We start from the raw sequence: 15,829 nt of genomic DNA, 5'->3' as shown, positions 1-15,829 counted from the left end.
AGGAACTGGGAAAGAACTGGGGAAGAACTGGGGAAGAACTGGGGAAGAAGTGGGGAAGAAGTGGGGAAGAACTGGGAATGAACTGGGGAAGAACTGGGAATGAACTGGGGAAGAACTGGGGAAGAACTGGCGAAGAACTGGGAAACAACTGGGGAACAACTGGGAAAGAACTGGGGAAGAACTGGGGAAGAACTGGGGAAGAACTGGGGAAGAACTGGGAATGAACTGGGGAAGAACTGGGAATGAACTGGGAATGAACTGGGGAAGAACTGGGGAAGAACTGGGGAAGAACTGGGAAAGAACTGGGAAAGAACTGGGGAAGAACTGGGAAAGAACTGGGAATGAACTGGGGAAGAACTGGGGAAGAACTGGGGAAGAACTGGGAAAGAACTGGGAATGAACTGGGAATGAACTGGGGAAGAACTGGGGAAGAACTGGGGAGGAACTGGGGAAGAACTGGGAATGAACTGGGGAAGAACAGGGGAAGAACTGGGGAAGAACTGGGGAAGAACTGGGAATGAACTGGGAATGAACTGGGGAACAACTGGGGAACAACTGGGGAAGAACTGGGAATGAACTGGGAATGAACTGGGGAAGAACTGGGGAAGAACTGGGGAAGAACTGGGAAACAACTGGGGAAGAACTGGGAATGAACTGGGGAAGAACTGGGGAAGAACTGGGGAAGAACTGGGGAAGAACTGGGGATGAACTGGGGAAGAACTGGGGAAGAACTGGGGATGAACTGGGGATGAACTGGGGAAGAACTGGGGAAGAACTGGGAATGAACTGGGGAAGAACTGGGGAAGAACTGGGAATGAACTGGGGAAGAACTGGGAAAGAACCGGGGAAGAACTGGGGATGAACTGGGGAAGAACTGGGGAAGAACTGGGAAAGAACTGGGGAAGAACTGGGAATGAACTGGGGAAGAACTGGGGAAGAACTGGGGAAGAACTGGGGATGAACTGCGGAAGAACTGGGGAAGAACTGGGGAAGAACTGGGGAAGAACTGGGAAACAACTGGGGAAGAACTGGGAATGAACTGGGGAAGAACTGGGAAAGAACTGGGGAAGAACTGGGGAAGAACTGGGGAAGAACTGGGAAACAACTGGGGAAGAACTGGGGAAGAACTGGGGAATAAATGGGGAATAAATGGGGAAGAACTGGGGAAGAACTGGGGAAGAACTGGGGAAGAACTGGGAAACAACTGGGGAAGAACTGGGGAAGAACTGGGGAAGAACTGGGGAAGAACTGGGAAACAACTGGGGAAGAACTGGGGAAGAACTGGGGAATAAATGGGGAATAAATGGGGATGAACTGGGGAAGAACTGGGGAAGAACTGGGGAAGAACTGGGAATGAACTGGGGAAGAACTGGGAAAGAACTGGGGAAGAACTGGGGAAGAACTGGGAATGAAAACTGGGGAAGAACTGGGGAAGAACTGGGGAAGAACTGGGAATGAACTGGGGAAGAACTGGGGAAGAACTGGGAAACAACTCGGGAAGAACTGGGGAAGAACTGGGGAAGAACTGGGGAAGAACTGGGGAGGAACTGGGGATGAACTGGGGAAGAACTGGGGAAGAACTGGGAAAGAACTGGGGAAGAACTGGGGATGAACTGGGGAAGAACTGGGGATGAACTGGGGAAGAACTGGGGAAGAACTGGGAAAGAACTGGGAATGAAAACTGGGGAAGAACTGGGGAAGAACTGGGGAAGAACTGGGGAAGAACTGGGAGCCCAGTCCCCCCCAACTGGGAGCCAACTGGGACCTCAACCTCACCAGAACCCCAAACTGGGACCCCAATCTCACCCAACCGGGACCCCCCAAACTGGGACCCCAATCCCCCCCAACCGGGACCCCCCAAACTGGGACCCCAATCCCCCCCAACCGGGACCCCCCAAACTGGGACCCCAATCCCCCCCAACCGGGACCCCAAACTGGGACCCCAATCCCACCCAACTGGGACCCAACTGGGACCCCAATCCCAAGTGGAACCCAAACTGGGACCCCAATCCCCCCCAACCGGGACCCCCCAAACTGGGACCCCAAACCCACCCAACTGGGACCCAACTGGGACCCCAACCCCACCAGAACCCCAACTGGGACCTCAATCCCAACTGGGACCCCAACTGGGAGCCCAGTCCCCCCCAACTGGGACCCCAAACTGGGACCTCAACTCAATGAGGACCCCAACTGGGACCCCAATCCCACCCCACCAGAACCCCAAACTGGGACCCCAATTGCCCCCCACCAGAACCCCTAACTGGGAGCCCAATCCCCCCCAAACTGGGAGCCCCATCCCCTCCAGCTGGGACCCCCCAAACTGGGACCCCAATCTCACCCAACCGGGACCCCAAACTGGGACCCCAATCCCCCCCAACTGGGACCCCAAACTGGGACCCCAATTTCCCCCAACCGGGACCCCAAACTGGGACCCCAATCCCCCCCAACTGGGAACCAACTGGGACCCCAATCCCACCAGAACCCCAACTGGGACCCCAGTCCCCCCCAACCGGGACCCCCAAACTGGGACCCCAATCCCCCCCAACCGGGACCCCCCAAACTGGGACCCCAATCCCCCCAACCGGGACCCAACTGGGAGCCCAATCCCCCCAACTGGGAACCCCAAACTGGGACCCCAATCCCCCCCAACCGGGACCCCAAACTGGGAGCCCCGTCCCCCCCAACCGTTACCCCCCAAACTGGGAGCCCCGTCCCCCCCAACCGGGACCCCAAACTGGGACCCCAATCCCCCCCAACCGGGACCCCAAACTGGGACCCCAATCCCCCCCAACTGGGACCCCAAACTGGGACCCCAAACTGGGACCCCAATCCCCCCCAACCGTTCCCCCCCCCAAACGGGACCCCCCCAACCGGGACCCCAATCCCCCCCCCCAGCCGTTCCCCCCCCCCCCCAACCGGGACCCCCCCAAACCGGGACCCCAATCCCCCCCAGCCGTTCCTCCCCCCCCAACCGGGACCCCCCCAAACCGGGAGCCCCGCCCCCCCCAGCCGTTCTCCCCACCCCCAACCGGGACCCCCCAAACCGGGACCCCAATCCCCCCCAACCGCTCCCCCCCAACCAGGACCCCCAAACTGGGACCCCAATCCCCCCAGCCGTTCCCCACCCCCCCCCAACCGGGACCCCAATCCCCCTCCCCAGCCGTTCCCCCCCCCCCCAAACCGGGACCCCCCCAAACCGGGACCCCAATCCCCCTCCCCAGCCGTTCCCCCCCCCCCCCCCGGGGGGGCGGTCCGTACCCCAGGAAGTGGGGGTGGTCCCATCCGTGGCGCAGCAGTTCCCCCTCGTAGCGCTGCAGCCCCAACGCCCGCAGCCAACGGCCCACCGAGCACCGCGCCTGCCCGGACCCACGGAGACCCCCAAGTGGGACCCCCAAGTGGGACCCCAGACCCACGGACAGGACCCCCAAGGGGGACCCCAGACCCACAGAGAGACCCCCAAGTGGGACCCCCAAGTGGGACCCCAGACCCAGAGAGAGACCCCCAAGTGGGACCCCCAAGTGGGACCCCAGACCCACAGAGAGACCCCCAAGTGGGACCCACAAGTGGGACCCCAGACCCACAGCCACCACCCCCCATGGGACCCCCAAGGGGGACCCCAGACCCACAGCCACCACCCCCATGGGACCCCCAATTGGGACCCCCAAGTGGGACCCCAGACCCACAGAGAGACCCCCAAGTGGGACCCCCAAGTGGGACCTCAGACCCACAGCCACCACCCCCCATGGGACCCCCAAGGGGGACCCCAGACCCACAGCCACCACCCCCCATGGGACCCCCAATTGGGACCCCCAAGTGGGACCCCAGACCCACAGAGAGACCCCCAAGTGGGACCCACAGCCACCACCCCCCGGGGGACCCACAAGTGGGACCCCAGACCCACAGCCACCACCCCCCATGGGACCCCCAAGGGGGACCCCAGACCCACAGCCACCACCCCCCATGGGACCCCCAAGGGGGACCCACAAGTGGGACCTCAGACCCACAGACAGGACCCCCAAGTGGGACCCCCAAGGGGGACCCACAGCCACCACCCCCCATGGGACCCCCAAGGGGGACCCCAGACCCACAGCCACCACCCCCCATGGGACCCCCAAGGGGGACCCACAAGTGGGACCTCAGACCCACAGACAGGACCCCCCATGGGACCCCCAAGGGGGACCCACAGCCACCACCCCCCATGGGACCCCCAAGGGGGACCCCCAAGTGGGACCCCAGACCCACAGCCACCACCCCCCATGGGACCCCCAAGGGGGACCCACAAGTGGGACCCACACTGGGACCCACAGTGAGACCCACACTGGGACCCCCAAGTGGGACCCCAGACCCACAGCCACCACCCCCCATGGGACCCCCAAGGGGGACCCACAAGTGGGACCCACAGTGGGACCCACAGTGGGACCCCAGACCCACAGCCACCACCCCCCATGGGACCCCCAAGTGGGACCCCAGACCCACAGACGAGACCCCCCATGGGACCCCCAAGGGGGACCCACAGTGGGACCCCAGACCCACAGCCACCACCCCCCGGGGGACCCCCAAGTGGGACCCCAGACCCACAGCCACCACCCCCCATGGGACCCCCCAAGGGGGACCCCAGACCCACAGCCACCACCCCCCATGGGACCCCCAAGGGGGACCCCAGACCCACAGCCGAGACCCCCAAGTGGGACCCACAAGTGGGACCCCAGACCCACAGCCGAGACCCCCAAGTGGGACCCACAAGTGGGACCCCAGACCCAAAGCCACCACCCCCCATGGGACCCCCAAGGGGGACCCCCAAGTGGGACCCCAGACCCACAGCCACCACCCCCCATGGGACCCCCAAGTGGGAACCCCAAGGGGGACCCCAGACCCACAGAGAGACCCCCAAGGGGGACCCCAGACCCACAGCCACCACCCCCCATGGGACCCCCAAGGGGGACCCCAGACCCACAGCCAGGACCCCCCATGGGACCCCCAAGTGGGACCCCAGACCCACAGAGAGACCCCCAAGTGGGACCCCCAAGGGGGACCCCAGACCCACAGCCACCACCCCCCATGGGACCCACAAGGGGGACCCCAGACCCACAGCCACCACCCCCCATGGGACCCCCAAGGGGGACCCCAGACCCACAGCCGAGACCCCCAAGTGGGACCCACAAGTGGGACCCCAGACCCACAGCCACCACCCCCCGGGGGACCCCCAAGTGGGACCCCAGACCCACAGCCACCCCCCATGGGACCCCCAAGGGGGACCCCAGACCCACAGCCACCACCCCCCATGGGACCCCCAAGTGGGACCCACAGTGGGACCCCAGACCCACAGACAGGACCCCCCATGGGACCCCCAAGTGGGACCCACACTGGGACCCCAGACCCACAGACAGGACCCCCCATGGGACCCACAGTGGGACCCCAGACCCACAGCCACCACCCCCCATGGGACCCCCAAGTGGGAACCCCAAGTGGGACCCCAGACCCACAGCCACCACCCCCCATGGGACCCCCAAGTGGGACCCCAGACCCACAGCCGAGACCCCCAAGTGGGACCCACAAGTGGGACCCCAGACCCACAGCCACCACCCCCCATGGGACCCCCAAGGGGGACCCACAGAGACCCCCAAGTGGGACCCCAGACCCACAGCCACCACCCCCCATGGGACCCCCAAGGGGGACCCACAAGTGGGACCCACACTGGGACCCACAGTGAGACCCACACTGGGACCCCCAAGTGGGACCCCAGACCCACAGCCACCACCCCCCATGGGACCCCCAAGGGGGACCCCAGACCCACAGCCACCACCCCCCAAGTGGGACCCCCAAGGGGGACCCCAGACCCACAGACAGGATCCCCATCTTGGACCCCCAAGTGGGATCCCAGACCCACAGACAAGACGCCCCATGGGACCCCCAAGTGGGACCCCCCAGACCCATGGACAGGACCCCCCATGGGACCCCCAAGTGGGACCCCAGACCCACAGCCACCACCCCCCGGGGGACCCCCAAGGGGGACCCCAGACCCACAGCCACCACCCCCCGGGGGACCCCCAAGGGGGACCCCAGACCCACAGCCACCACCCCCCATGGAACCCCCAAGTGGGAACCCCAGACCCAAAGCCACCACCCCCCATGGGACCCCCAAGGGGGACCCCAGACCCACAGCCACCACCCCCATGGGACCCCCAAGGGGGACCCCAGACCCACAGCCACCACCCCCATGGGACCCCCAAGGGGGACCCCAGACCCACAGCCACCACCCCCCATGGAACCCCCAAGTGGGACCCCAGACCCAAAGCCACCACCCCCCATGGGACCCCCAAGGGGGACCCCAGACCCACAGCCACCCCCCATGGGACCCCCAAGGGGGACCCCAGACCCACAGCCACCCCCCCCCATGGGACCCCCAAGGGGGACCCGAGACCCACAGCCAGGACCCCCCATGGGACCCCCAAGTGGGACCCCAAACCACCATCTTGGACCCCCAAGTGGGACCCCCAAGTGCGACCCCCAAGTGGGACCCCAGACCCACAGCCACCACCCCCCGGGGGACCCCCAAAAGGGACCCCAGACCCACAGCCACCACCCCCCATGGGACCCCCCAAGTGGGACCCCAGACCCACAGCCACCACCCCCCATGGGACCCCCAATTGGGACCCCAGACCCACAGCCACCACCCCCCATGGGACCCCCAAAAGGGACCCCAGACCCACAGCCACCACCCCCCATGGGACCCCCAAGTGGGACCCCAGACCCACAGCCACCACCCCCCGGGGGACCCCCAAAAGGGACCCCAGACCCACAGCCACCACCCCCCATGGGACTCCCAAGTGGGACCCACAAGTGGGACCTCAGACCCACAGACAGGACCCCCCATGGGACCCCCAAGGGGGACCCACAGCCACCACCCCCCATGGGACCCCCAAGGGGGACCCCCAAGTGGGACCCCAGACCCACAGCCACCACCCCCCATGGGACCCCCAAGTGGGACCCCCAAGTGGGACCCCAGACCCACAGACGAGACCCCCCATGGGTCCCCCAATTGGGACCCCCAAGTGGGACCCCAGACCCACAGCCACCACCCCCCATGGGACCCCCAAGTGGGAACCCCAAGTGGGACCCCAGACCCACAGCCACCACCCCCCATGGGACCCCCAATTGGGACCCCCAAGTGGGACCCCAGACCCACAGCCACCACCCCCCATGGGACCCCCAAGGGGGACCCCCAAGTGGGACCCCAGACCCACAGACGAGACCCCCAAGTGGGACCCACAACTGGGACCCACAACTGGGACCCACAAGTGGGACCCCAGACCCATGGACAGGACCCCCCATGGGACCCCCAAGCAGGACCCCAGACCAAATGGGGTCCCCATCCCCCTGAACCCCCCCAAAATAGGGTTCCCACCCCCTTAACCCCCCCAAATAGGGCTCCCACCCCCTTGACCCCCCCAAATAGGGGTCCCCACCCCCTTTCCCCCCCAAATAGGGGTCCCACCCCCTTGACCCCCCCAAAATGGGGTCCCACCCCCTTAATCCCCCCCAAATAGGGCTCCCACCCCCTTGACCCCCCCAAATTGGGGTCCCACCCCCTTAATCCCCCCCAAATAGGGCTCCCACCCCCTTGACCCCCCCAAAAAATGGGGTTCCCACCCCCTTGACCCCCCCCAAAAATGGGGTTCCCACCCCCTTGACCCCCCCAAAATTGGGGTCCCCCCCCACCTCGTCCTCCTCGTCGTCGTCGTGGCTCCTCTCCGGTTTGGGGGTGCAGTTGGGGGGCAGAGGGGGGGGGCGCCCCCTCGCCCCCCCGATATCCACTTGGCTCAAAGACTTCGCCACTTGCAGCACTGAACAGGAGCCATCCGGGGGGGGGGGCACCCCAAAACCGCCGCCGCCCCCCCCAAAGTTGGGGGGACCCCCCCCTAAAGCCGGCAGAACCCCAGAAGCCACGAGACCCCCCGAAATAGGGACCCCCCCAGGGATTGGGGGACCCCCCGTTGTCGGGAACCCCAATGGTGATAAGGGGGGACCCCCAGAAGTGGGGGGGGCCCCCAGAAATGGGGTGCCCCCCAGTTATGGGGAGCCCTAAGGAGGAGGTGGGGGGACCCCCAGAAGTGGGGACCCCCCCCGAAATGGGGTACCCCCCAGTTATGGGGAGCCCTAAAGTGGGGGAACCCCCAGAAGTGGGGAGTCCCCCACTTGGGGGGGGACTCGTAATAACGGGGTACCCCCCAGTTGTGGGGGGACCACCAAAAGTGGGGGGACCCCCAGATGTGGGGGAACCCATGGATGATGACGGGGGGGGACCCCCAGATGTGGGGGGACCTCCAAAAGTGGGGGGACCCCCAGGTGAGGGGTGACCTCCAAAAGTGGGGGGACCCCCAGATGTGGGGGAACCCCCACTTTTAGGGGTCCCCCCAGTTGTGGGGAGCCCTAAGGATGTGGGGGTCCCCCCGGTTTTAGGGGTCCCCCCAGTTATGGGGATCCCCCCGGATATTGGGGTCCCCCCACTTGTGGGGTGCCCTAAGGATGTGGGGGTCCCCCCGGTTTTGGGGACCCCCCCAGTTATGGGGAGCCCCCCAGATATTGGGGTCCCCGCAGTTACGGGGAACCCCATAGATATTGGGGTGCCCCCCACCCCCGGCAGCTTTTGGGGGGTCCCATCGGTATAGGGGGGTCTGTTTTTGGGGTCCTCACTTTCGGGGGACCCCCGGGGTAGTGGGGGGGGTGGGAAAGTGGGAGGGGGTAAATTTGGGGGTGTCATATCCTCATCGGAAGAACTTTCGGGGGGGATCCCGGGAAGGACGTGGGGGGAAAGTGGGGGGCGGGGAAATATTGGGGGGCAAAAAGTTGGGGTTCTCGGGGGGAGGGGGGGGAAAGGAATTGGGGGACCCCTTCCAGAACGAAGTACGCCGGATTGGTGAAGCTGCTCCGTTGCGGCTCCGGAGCTTCCGCTTTGGAGCTGGAAAAGGGGGGGGAAAAGGGGGTGAAGGGGGTACCCCAAAACCTGGAGGGGTCCCCCAAAATCTGGGGGGGGTCCCCAGTTCAACCAGTGCCCCCCAATCCCATTCCGATCCCATCCCAGTGCCCCCCAGTATCCACATTCCGAATCCATCCCAGGAGCTGGGGGGGAAAATGGGGTGAAGGGGGTACCCCAAAATCTGGGGGGGTCCCCCAAAACTTGGGGGGGTCCCCCACCTTTCCCCAGTTCAACCAGTGCCCCCCAATCCCATTCCAGTCCCATCCCAGTGCCCCCCAGTATCCACACTCCTACTCCATCCCAGTCTCCGCCTTGGAACTGGAGAGGGAAAAATGGGGTGAAGGGGGTACCCCAAAATCTGGGGGGGTCCCCCAAAATCTGGGGGGGGTCCCCAGTTCAACCAGTGCCCCCCAATCCCATTCCGATCCCATCCCAGTGCCCCCCAGTATCCACATTTCTACTCCATCTCAGGAGTTGGGGGGGGAAAAATGGGGTGAAGGGGGTACCCCAAAACCTGGGGGGGTCCCCCAAAATCTGGGGGGGTCCCCTACCTTTCCCAGTTCCCCCCCAGTTCAACCAGTAACCCCCAATCCCATTCCAGTCCCATCCCAGTGCCCCCCAGTATCCACATTCCGAATCCATCCCAGGAGCTGGGGGGGGGAAAATGGGGTGAAGGGGGTACCCCAAAACCTGGGGGGGTCCCCCAAAATCTTGGGGGGGGGGTCCCCAGTTCAACCAGTGCCCCCCAATCCCATTCCAATCCCATCCCAGTGCCCCCCCAATATCCACATTCCGAATCCATCCCTGGAGCTGGGGGGGGAAAATGGGGTGAAGGGGGTACCCCAAAACCTGGGGGGTACCTCAAAATCTTGGGGGGGTCCCCCACCTTCCCAGTTCCCCCCCAGTTCAACCAGTGCCCCCCAATCCCATTCCAGTCCCATCCCAGTGCCCCCCAGTATCCACACTCCGAATCCATCCCAGGAGCTGGGGGGGAAAAATGGGGTGAAGGGGGTACCCCAAAACCTGGGGGGGACCCCAAAATCTGGGGGGGTCCCCCACCTTTCCCCAGTTCAACCAGTGCCCCCCAATCCCATTCCGATCCCATCCCAGTGCCCCCCAGTATCCACATTCCGAATCCATCCCAGGAGCTGGGGGGGGAAAATGGGGTGAAGGGGGTACCCCAAAACTTGGGGGGGGTACCCCAAAATCTTGGGGGGGTCCCCCACCTTCCCAGTTCCCCCCCAGTTCAACCAGTGCCCCCATATCCCATTTCCCTCCCATTCCCAGTTCCCCCCATTCCCAGTTCCCCTCATCCCAGTTCCCCCCATTCCCAGTGTCCCCCCATTCCCAGTTCCCCCCATTCCCAGTGTCCCCCCATTCCCAGTTACCCCCATTCCCAGTGTCCCCACATCCCAGTTCCCCCCATTCCCAGTGTCCCCCATTCCAATGGCCCAAATCCCAGTTCCCCCATTCCCAGTTCCCCCCATTCCCAATTACCCCCATTCCCAGTGTCCTCCATTCCCAGTGTCCCCCATTCCCAGTTCCCTAATCCCAGTTCCCCCCCATTCCCAATTCCCCCATTCCCAGTTCCCCCCATTCCCAGTGTCCTCCATTCCCAGTTCCCCCCATCCCAGTATCCCCCATTCCCAGTGTCCTCCATTCCCAGTTCCCCCATCCCAGTATCCCCCATTCCCAGTGTCCTCCATTCCCAGTTCCCCCCATCCCAGTATCCCCATTCCCAGTGTCCTCCATTCCCAGTTCCCCTATCCCAGTTTCCCCCATTCCCAGTATTCCCTCCATCCCAGTTCCCCCCATTCCCAGTATCCCCCATTCCCAGTATTCACCCCATCCCAGTGTCCTCCATTCCCAGTTCCCCCCTTTCCCAGTTCCCCCCTCCCAGTTCCCCCAGTTCCCCCATCCCAGTGTCCCCCAATCCCAGTTCCCCCATTCCAATGGCCCAAATCCCAGTTCCCTCCATCCCAGTGCCCCAATCCCAGTTCCCCCATTCCCAGTTCCCCCCATTCCAATGGGCCAAATCCCAGTTCCCCCCAATCCCAGTGCCACCATTCCCAGTGTCCCCCCATCCCAGTATCCCCCATCCCAGTTCGTGTCCCATTCCCAGTGTCCCCCCATTCCCAGTGTCCCCCATTCCCAGTGTCCTCCATTCCCAGTTCCCTCCATCCCAGTGTCCCCATTCCCAGTTTTCCCCCCATTCCCAGTGTCCCCCATCCCAGTTCCCCCCATCCCAGTTTCCCCCATTCCCAGTTCCCCCCATCCCAGTTCCCCCCATCCCAGTGTCCCCCAATCCCAGTTCCCCCCATCCCAGTGTCCCCCATTCCCAGTGTCCCCCATCCCAGTATCCCCCATTCCCAGTTCCCCCCATTCCCAGTTCCCCCCCATCCCAGTTCCCCCCATTCCCAGTGTCCTCCATTCCCAGTTCCCCCCATTCCCAGTGTCCCCATTCCCAGTATTCCCCCCATTCCCAGTTTACCCCATCCCAGTTCCCCCCCATTCCCAGTTCCCCCCATTCCCAGTATCCCCAATCCCAGTGTCCCATTCCCAGTTCCCCCCAATCCCAGTGTCCCCCCATCCCAGTTCCCCCATCCCAGTATCCCCACATCCCAGTATCCCCATTCCCAGTGTCCCCCCATTCCCAGTTCCCCCCATTCCCAGTGTCTCCAATCCCAGTTCCTCCCATTCCCAGTGCCCCCATTCCCACTGTCCCCATTCCCAGTTCCCCCCATTCCCAGTTCCCCCATTCCCAGTATCCCCAATCCCAGTGTCCCATTCCCAGTTTCCCCCCCATTCCCAGTATTCCCCCCATTCCCAGTTCCCCCATTCCCAGTATTCCCCCCCATTCCCAGTATTCCCCCCAATCCCAGTTTTTCCCCGCCCATTCCCCAGTTTGTTTTCCCCCCCTATTCCAGTTTCCCCTCCCGCCATTCCCAGTTTGTTTCCCCACCCATTCCCAGTTTGTTTCCCCCCCATTCCCAGTATTCCCCCCATTCCCAGTTTGTTTCCCCCCCATTCCCAGTTTGTTTCCCCCCCTATTCCCAGTTCCCCCCCCCGCCATTCCCAGTTTTCCGGGCCCATTCCGGTCACCTTTTCGGGATGCCCTCTTCCCGGGAAGCGGCACAGGGGGGTCGGTGCCGGGGACTTTGCGCCTGAGAGACCCCCAAAAAACCGGGATTGGGGGAAAATCCGGGATTGGGGATGGGCGAGAAACCGGGATTGGGGATGAGACTCCGGGATTGGGGATGGGAAACTGGGATTGGGGGCGAGAAACTGGGATTGGGGGTGAGAATATGGGATTGGGGGTGAGAGTCCGGGATTGGGGACGGGAAACTGGGATTGGGGGCGAGAAACTGGGATTGGGAATGAGAATGTGGGATTGGGAATGAGAATGTGGGATTGGGAATGGGAATGTGGGATTGGGAATGAGACTGTGGGAATAGGGATGAAAATATGGGATTAGGGATGAGAAACTGGGATTGGGATGAGAAACTGGGATTGGGATGAGTCTCCTCCGGGATTGGGGATAAATCTCTGGGATTGGGGACGAGAATGTGGGATTGGGGATGAGAATGTGGGATTGGGGATGAAAATATGGGATTAGGACGGCGGATGTGGGATGGAGAGGAGAAACTGGGATTAGGGATGAAAAATATGGGATTAGGGACGAGGATGTGGGATTGGGATGAGACTGGGATTGGGATGAGACTCTGGGATTGGGGATGGGAATGTGGGATTGGGGATGAGAAACTGGGATTAGGGATGAAAAATATGGGATTAGGGATGAGAAACTGGGATTGGAGAGGAGAACGTGGGATTAGGATGAGAATGTGGGATTGGGAACGACAAATCAGGATGGGATGAGAATGTGGGATTGGGGATAAATCTCTGGATTGGGGATGAGAATGTGGGATTTGGGATGAGAATGTGGATTGGGAATGAGTATCCAGGTATGGAATGAGGAATGTGGGATTGGGAACGAGAGTCTGGATTGGGATGAGACTCCAGGATTGGGGATAAATCTCTGGGATTGGGGATGAGAATGTGGGATGGGGATGAGAAACTGGGATTAGGGATGAAAATATGGGATTAGGGATGAGGATGTGGGATTGGAGAGGAGAAACTGGGATTAGGGATAAAAATATGGGATTAGGGACGAGGATGTGGGATTGGGATGAGACTCTGGGATTGGGATGAGAATCTGGGATTGGGGATGAGAAACTGGGATGGAGAGGAGAAACTGGGATTAGGATGAGAATGTGGGATGGGAACGACAATCCGGGATTGGGATGAGAACTGGGGATTGGGGATAAATTCTCTTGGATTGGGATGAGAATGTGGGATTTGGGGATGAGAATGTGGGATTGGGGACGAGAACTGGGATTGGGATGAGAATGTGGGATTAGGGACGAGGATGTGGGATGGGGACAAGAAACTGGGATGAGAATGTGGGATTGGGAATGTGAATCTGGGATTGGGAAATGAGCATTCGGGATTGGAAATGAGTCTCTGGGATTGGGGATGAGAATGTGGGATTTGGAACAACAATCCAGGATTGGGATGAGAATCCAGGGATGGGAACGAGACTGGTGGAGTGGGATGAGAATGTGGGATTAGGGATGAAAATGTGGGATTGGGGATGAGACTCCGGGATTGGGACGAGAATCCTGGATTGGGAATGAGACTCCAGGATTGGGGAAGAGAATGTGGGATTGGCGAATGAGAATGTGGGATCGGGAATGAGAATGTGGGATCGGGAATGAGAATATGGATCGGGATGAGAATTCGGCATTGGGAACGAGAATCTGGGATGGGATGAGATGTGGGATTGGTAATGAGAATTTGGCACTGGGGATGAGAATCTGGGATTGGGATGAGTCTCTGGGATGGGATGAATCTCCGGGATTGGGGATGAGAATGTGGGATGGGAATGAGACTCCGGGATTGGGGATGAGACTCTGGATTGGGATGAGAATTCGGGATTGGGGATGAGAATCGGGATTGGGGATGAGAATGTGGGATTGGGAACGAGAATCTGGGATTGGGGTGTATGGAGTCTCCGGGATTGGGGATGAGAACTCTGGGATTGTGGATGAGACTCTGGATTTGGGAACGAGAGAATTGTAGGATTGGGATGAAAATCTGGGATTAGGGATGAAAATGTGGGATTGGGGATGAGACTCCGGGATTGGGGAAGAGAATGTGGGATTGGGAATGAGTTTCTGAGATTGGGATGAGAATGTGGGATTAGGGATGAGACTCTGGGATTGGGGAGGAGTCTCCGGGATTGGGAATGAGAATATGGGATCGGGATGAGAATTCGGCATTGGGAATGCGAATCTGGGATTGGGAATGAGAATTCGGCATTGGGGATGAGAATGTGGGATTGGGAACGAGACTCTGGGATTGGGGATGAGACTCCGGGATTGGGATGAGTCTCCGGGATTGGGGATGAATCTCTGGGATTGGGAATGAGAATTCGGGATCGGGATAAGAATTCAGCATTGGGAATGAGAAACTGGGATTGGGAATGAGAATGTGGGATTGGGGATGAGACTCCGGGATTGGGGAAGAGAATGTGGGGTTGGGGATGAGAATCCGGGATTGGGGACGAGAATCTGGGATTGGGGATAAATCTCTGGGATTGGGATGAGAATGTGGGATTGGGAATGAGAATCTCGGATTGGGATGAGAATGTGGGATTGGGAACGAGAATGTGGGATTGGGGATGAATCTCCGGGATTGGGATGAGAATGTGGGATTGGGAATGAGAATCTGGGATTGAGGACGAGTCTCCGGGATTGGGAACGAGAATGTGGGATTGGGATGAAAATCTGGGATTGGGAAGCAGAATATGTGATTGGGGACGAGAATGTGGGATTGGAGAGGAGAAACTGGGATTGGGGATGAAAATATGGGATTAGGGATGAGAGAAACTGGGATTGGAGAGAGAGAAACTGGGATTAGGGATGAGAATATGGGATTAGGGACGAGGATGTGGGATTGGGGACAAGAAACTGGGATGAGAATGTGGGATTGGGAATGCGAATCTGGGATTGGGAATGAGCATTTGGGATTGGGAACGAGAATGTGGGATTGGGATGAGAATGTGGGATTGGGGATGAAAATGTGGGATTGGGGATGAGTCTCTGGGATTGGGAATGAGAATGTGGGATTGGGAATGAGGATTCGGCATTGGGAACGAGAATCGGGGATTGGGGATGAGACTCCAGGATTGGAAATGAGTTTCTGGGATTGGGGATGAGAATGTGGGATTGGGAACAACAATCCAGGATTGGGATGAGAATCCGGGATTGGGGACGAGAATGTGGGATTGGGAATGAGAATGTGGGAATGAGAATGATGAGAATGAGAATGTGGGATTGGGAATGAGAATGTGGGATTGGGGATGAGAATGTGGGATTGGGAATGAGAATGTGGGATTGGGAATGGGAATGTGGGATTGGGGATGAGAATGTGGGATTGGGAATGAGAATCCGGGATTGGGGACGAGAATGTGGGATTGGGATTAGAATGTGGGATTGGGATGAGAATGTGGGATTGGGGATGAGTCTCTGGGATTGGGAATGAGTCTCTTGGATTGAAATGAGTCTCCGGGATTGGGAACGAAAATGTGGGATTGGGGATGAGTCTCCGGGATTGGGGATGAGAATGTGGGATTGGGAATGAGAATGTTGGATTAGGGATGAAAATGTGGGATTGGGGATGAAAATGTGGGATTGGGGATGAGACTCCGGGATTGGGATGAGACTCTGGGATTGGGGAGGAGTCTCCGGGATTGGGAATGAGAATATGGGCTCGGGATGAGAATTCGGCATT

At 60.8% G+C, this 15,829-nt stretch overlaps 1 protein-coding gene across 1 annotated transcript in view; it reads right to left on the bottom strand.

Moving 5' to 3' along the window:
* Positions 1-8,145: 8,145 nt before the first annotated feature.
* The window catches only part of INPPL1 (inositol polyphosphate phosphatase like 1), a 90,743-nt gene continuing 83,059 nt past the window's right edge, over positions 8,146-15,829 (bottom strand). The window contains 4 exon segments of the mRNA XM_054082687.1: positions 8,146-8,157; positions 8,636-8,835; positions 8,838-8,959; positions 9,943-9,961. Of these exon segments, the coding sequence (XP_053938662.1) occupies positions 8,146-8,157; positions 8,636-8,835; positions 8,838-8,959; positions 9,943-9,961 (353 nt within the window).

Source organism: Cuculus canorus, chromosome 1 (genome assembly GCF_017976375.1).
Source record: "Cuculus canorus isolate bCucCan1 chromosome 1, bCucCan1.pri, whole genome shotgun sequence".
Classification (NCBI taxonomy): domain Eukaryota; kingdom Metazoa; phylum Chordata; class Aves; order Cuculiformes; family Cuculidae; genus Cuculus; species Cuculus canorus.
The sequence above is the reverse complement of the archived record's forward strand: the minus strand, read 5'-3'. Positions and strand labels throughout refer to the sequence as shown.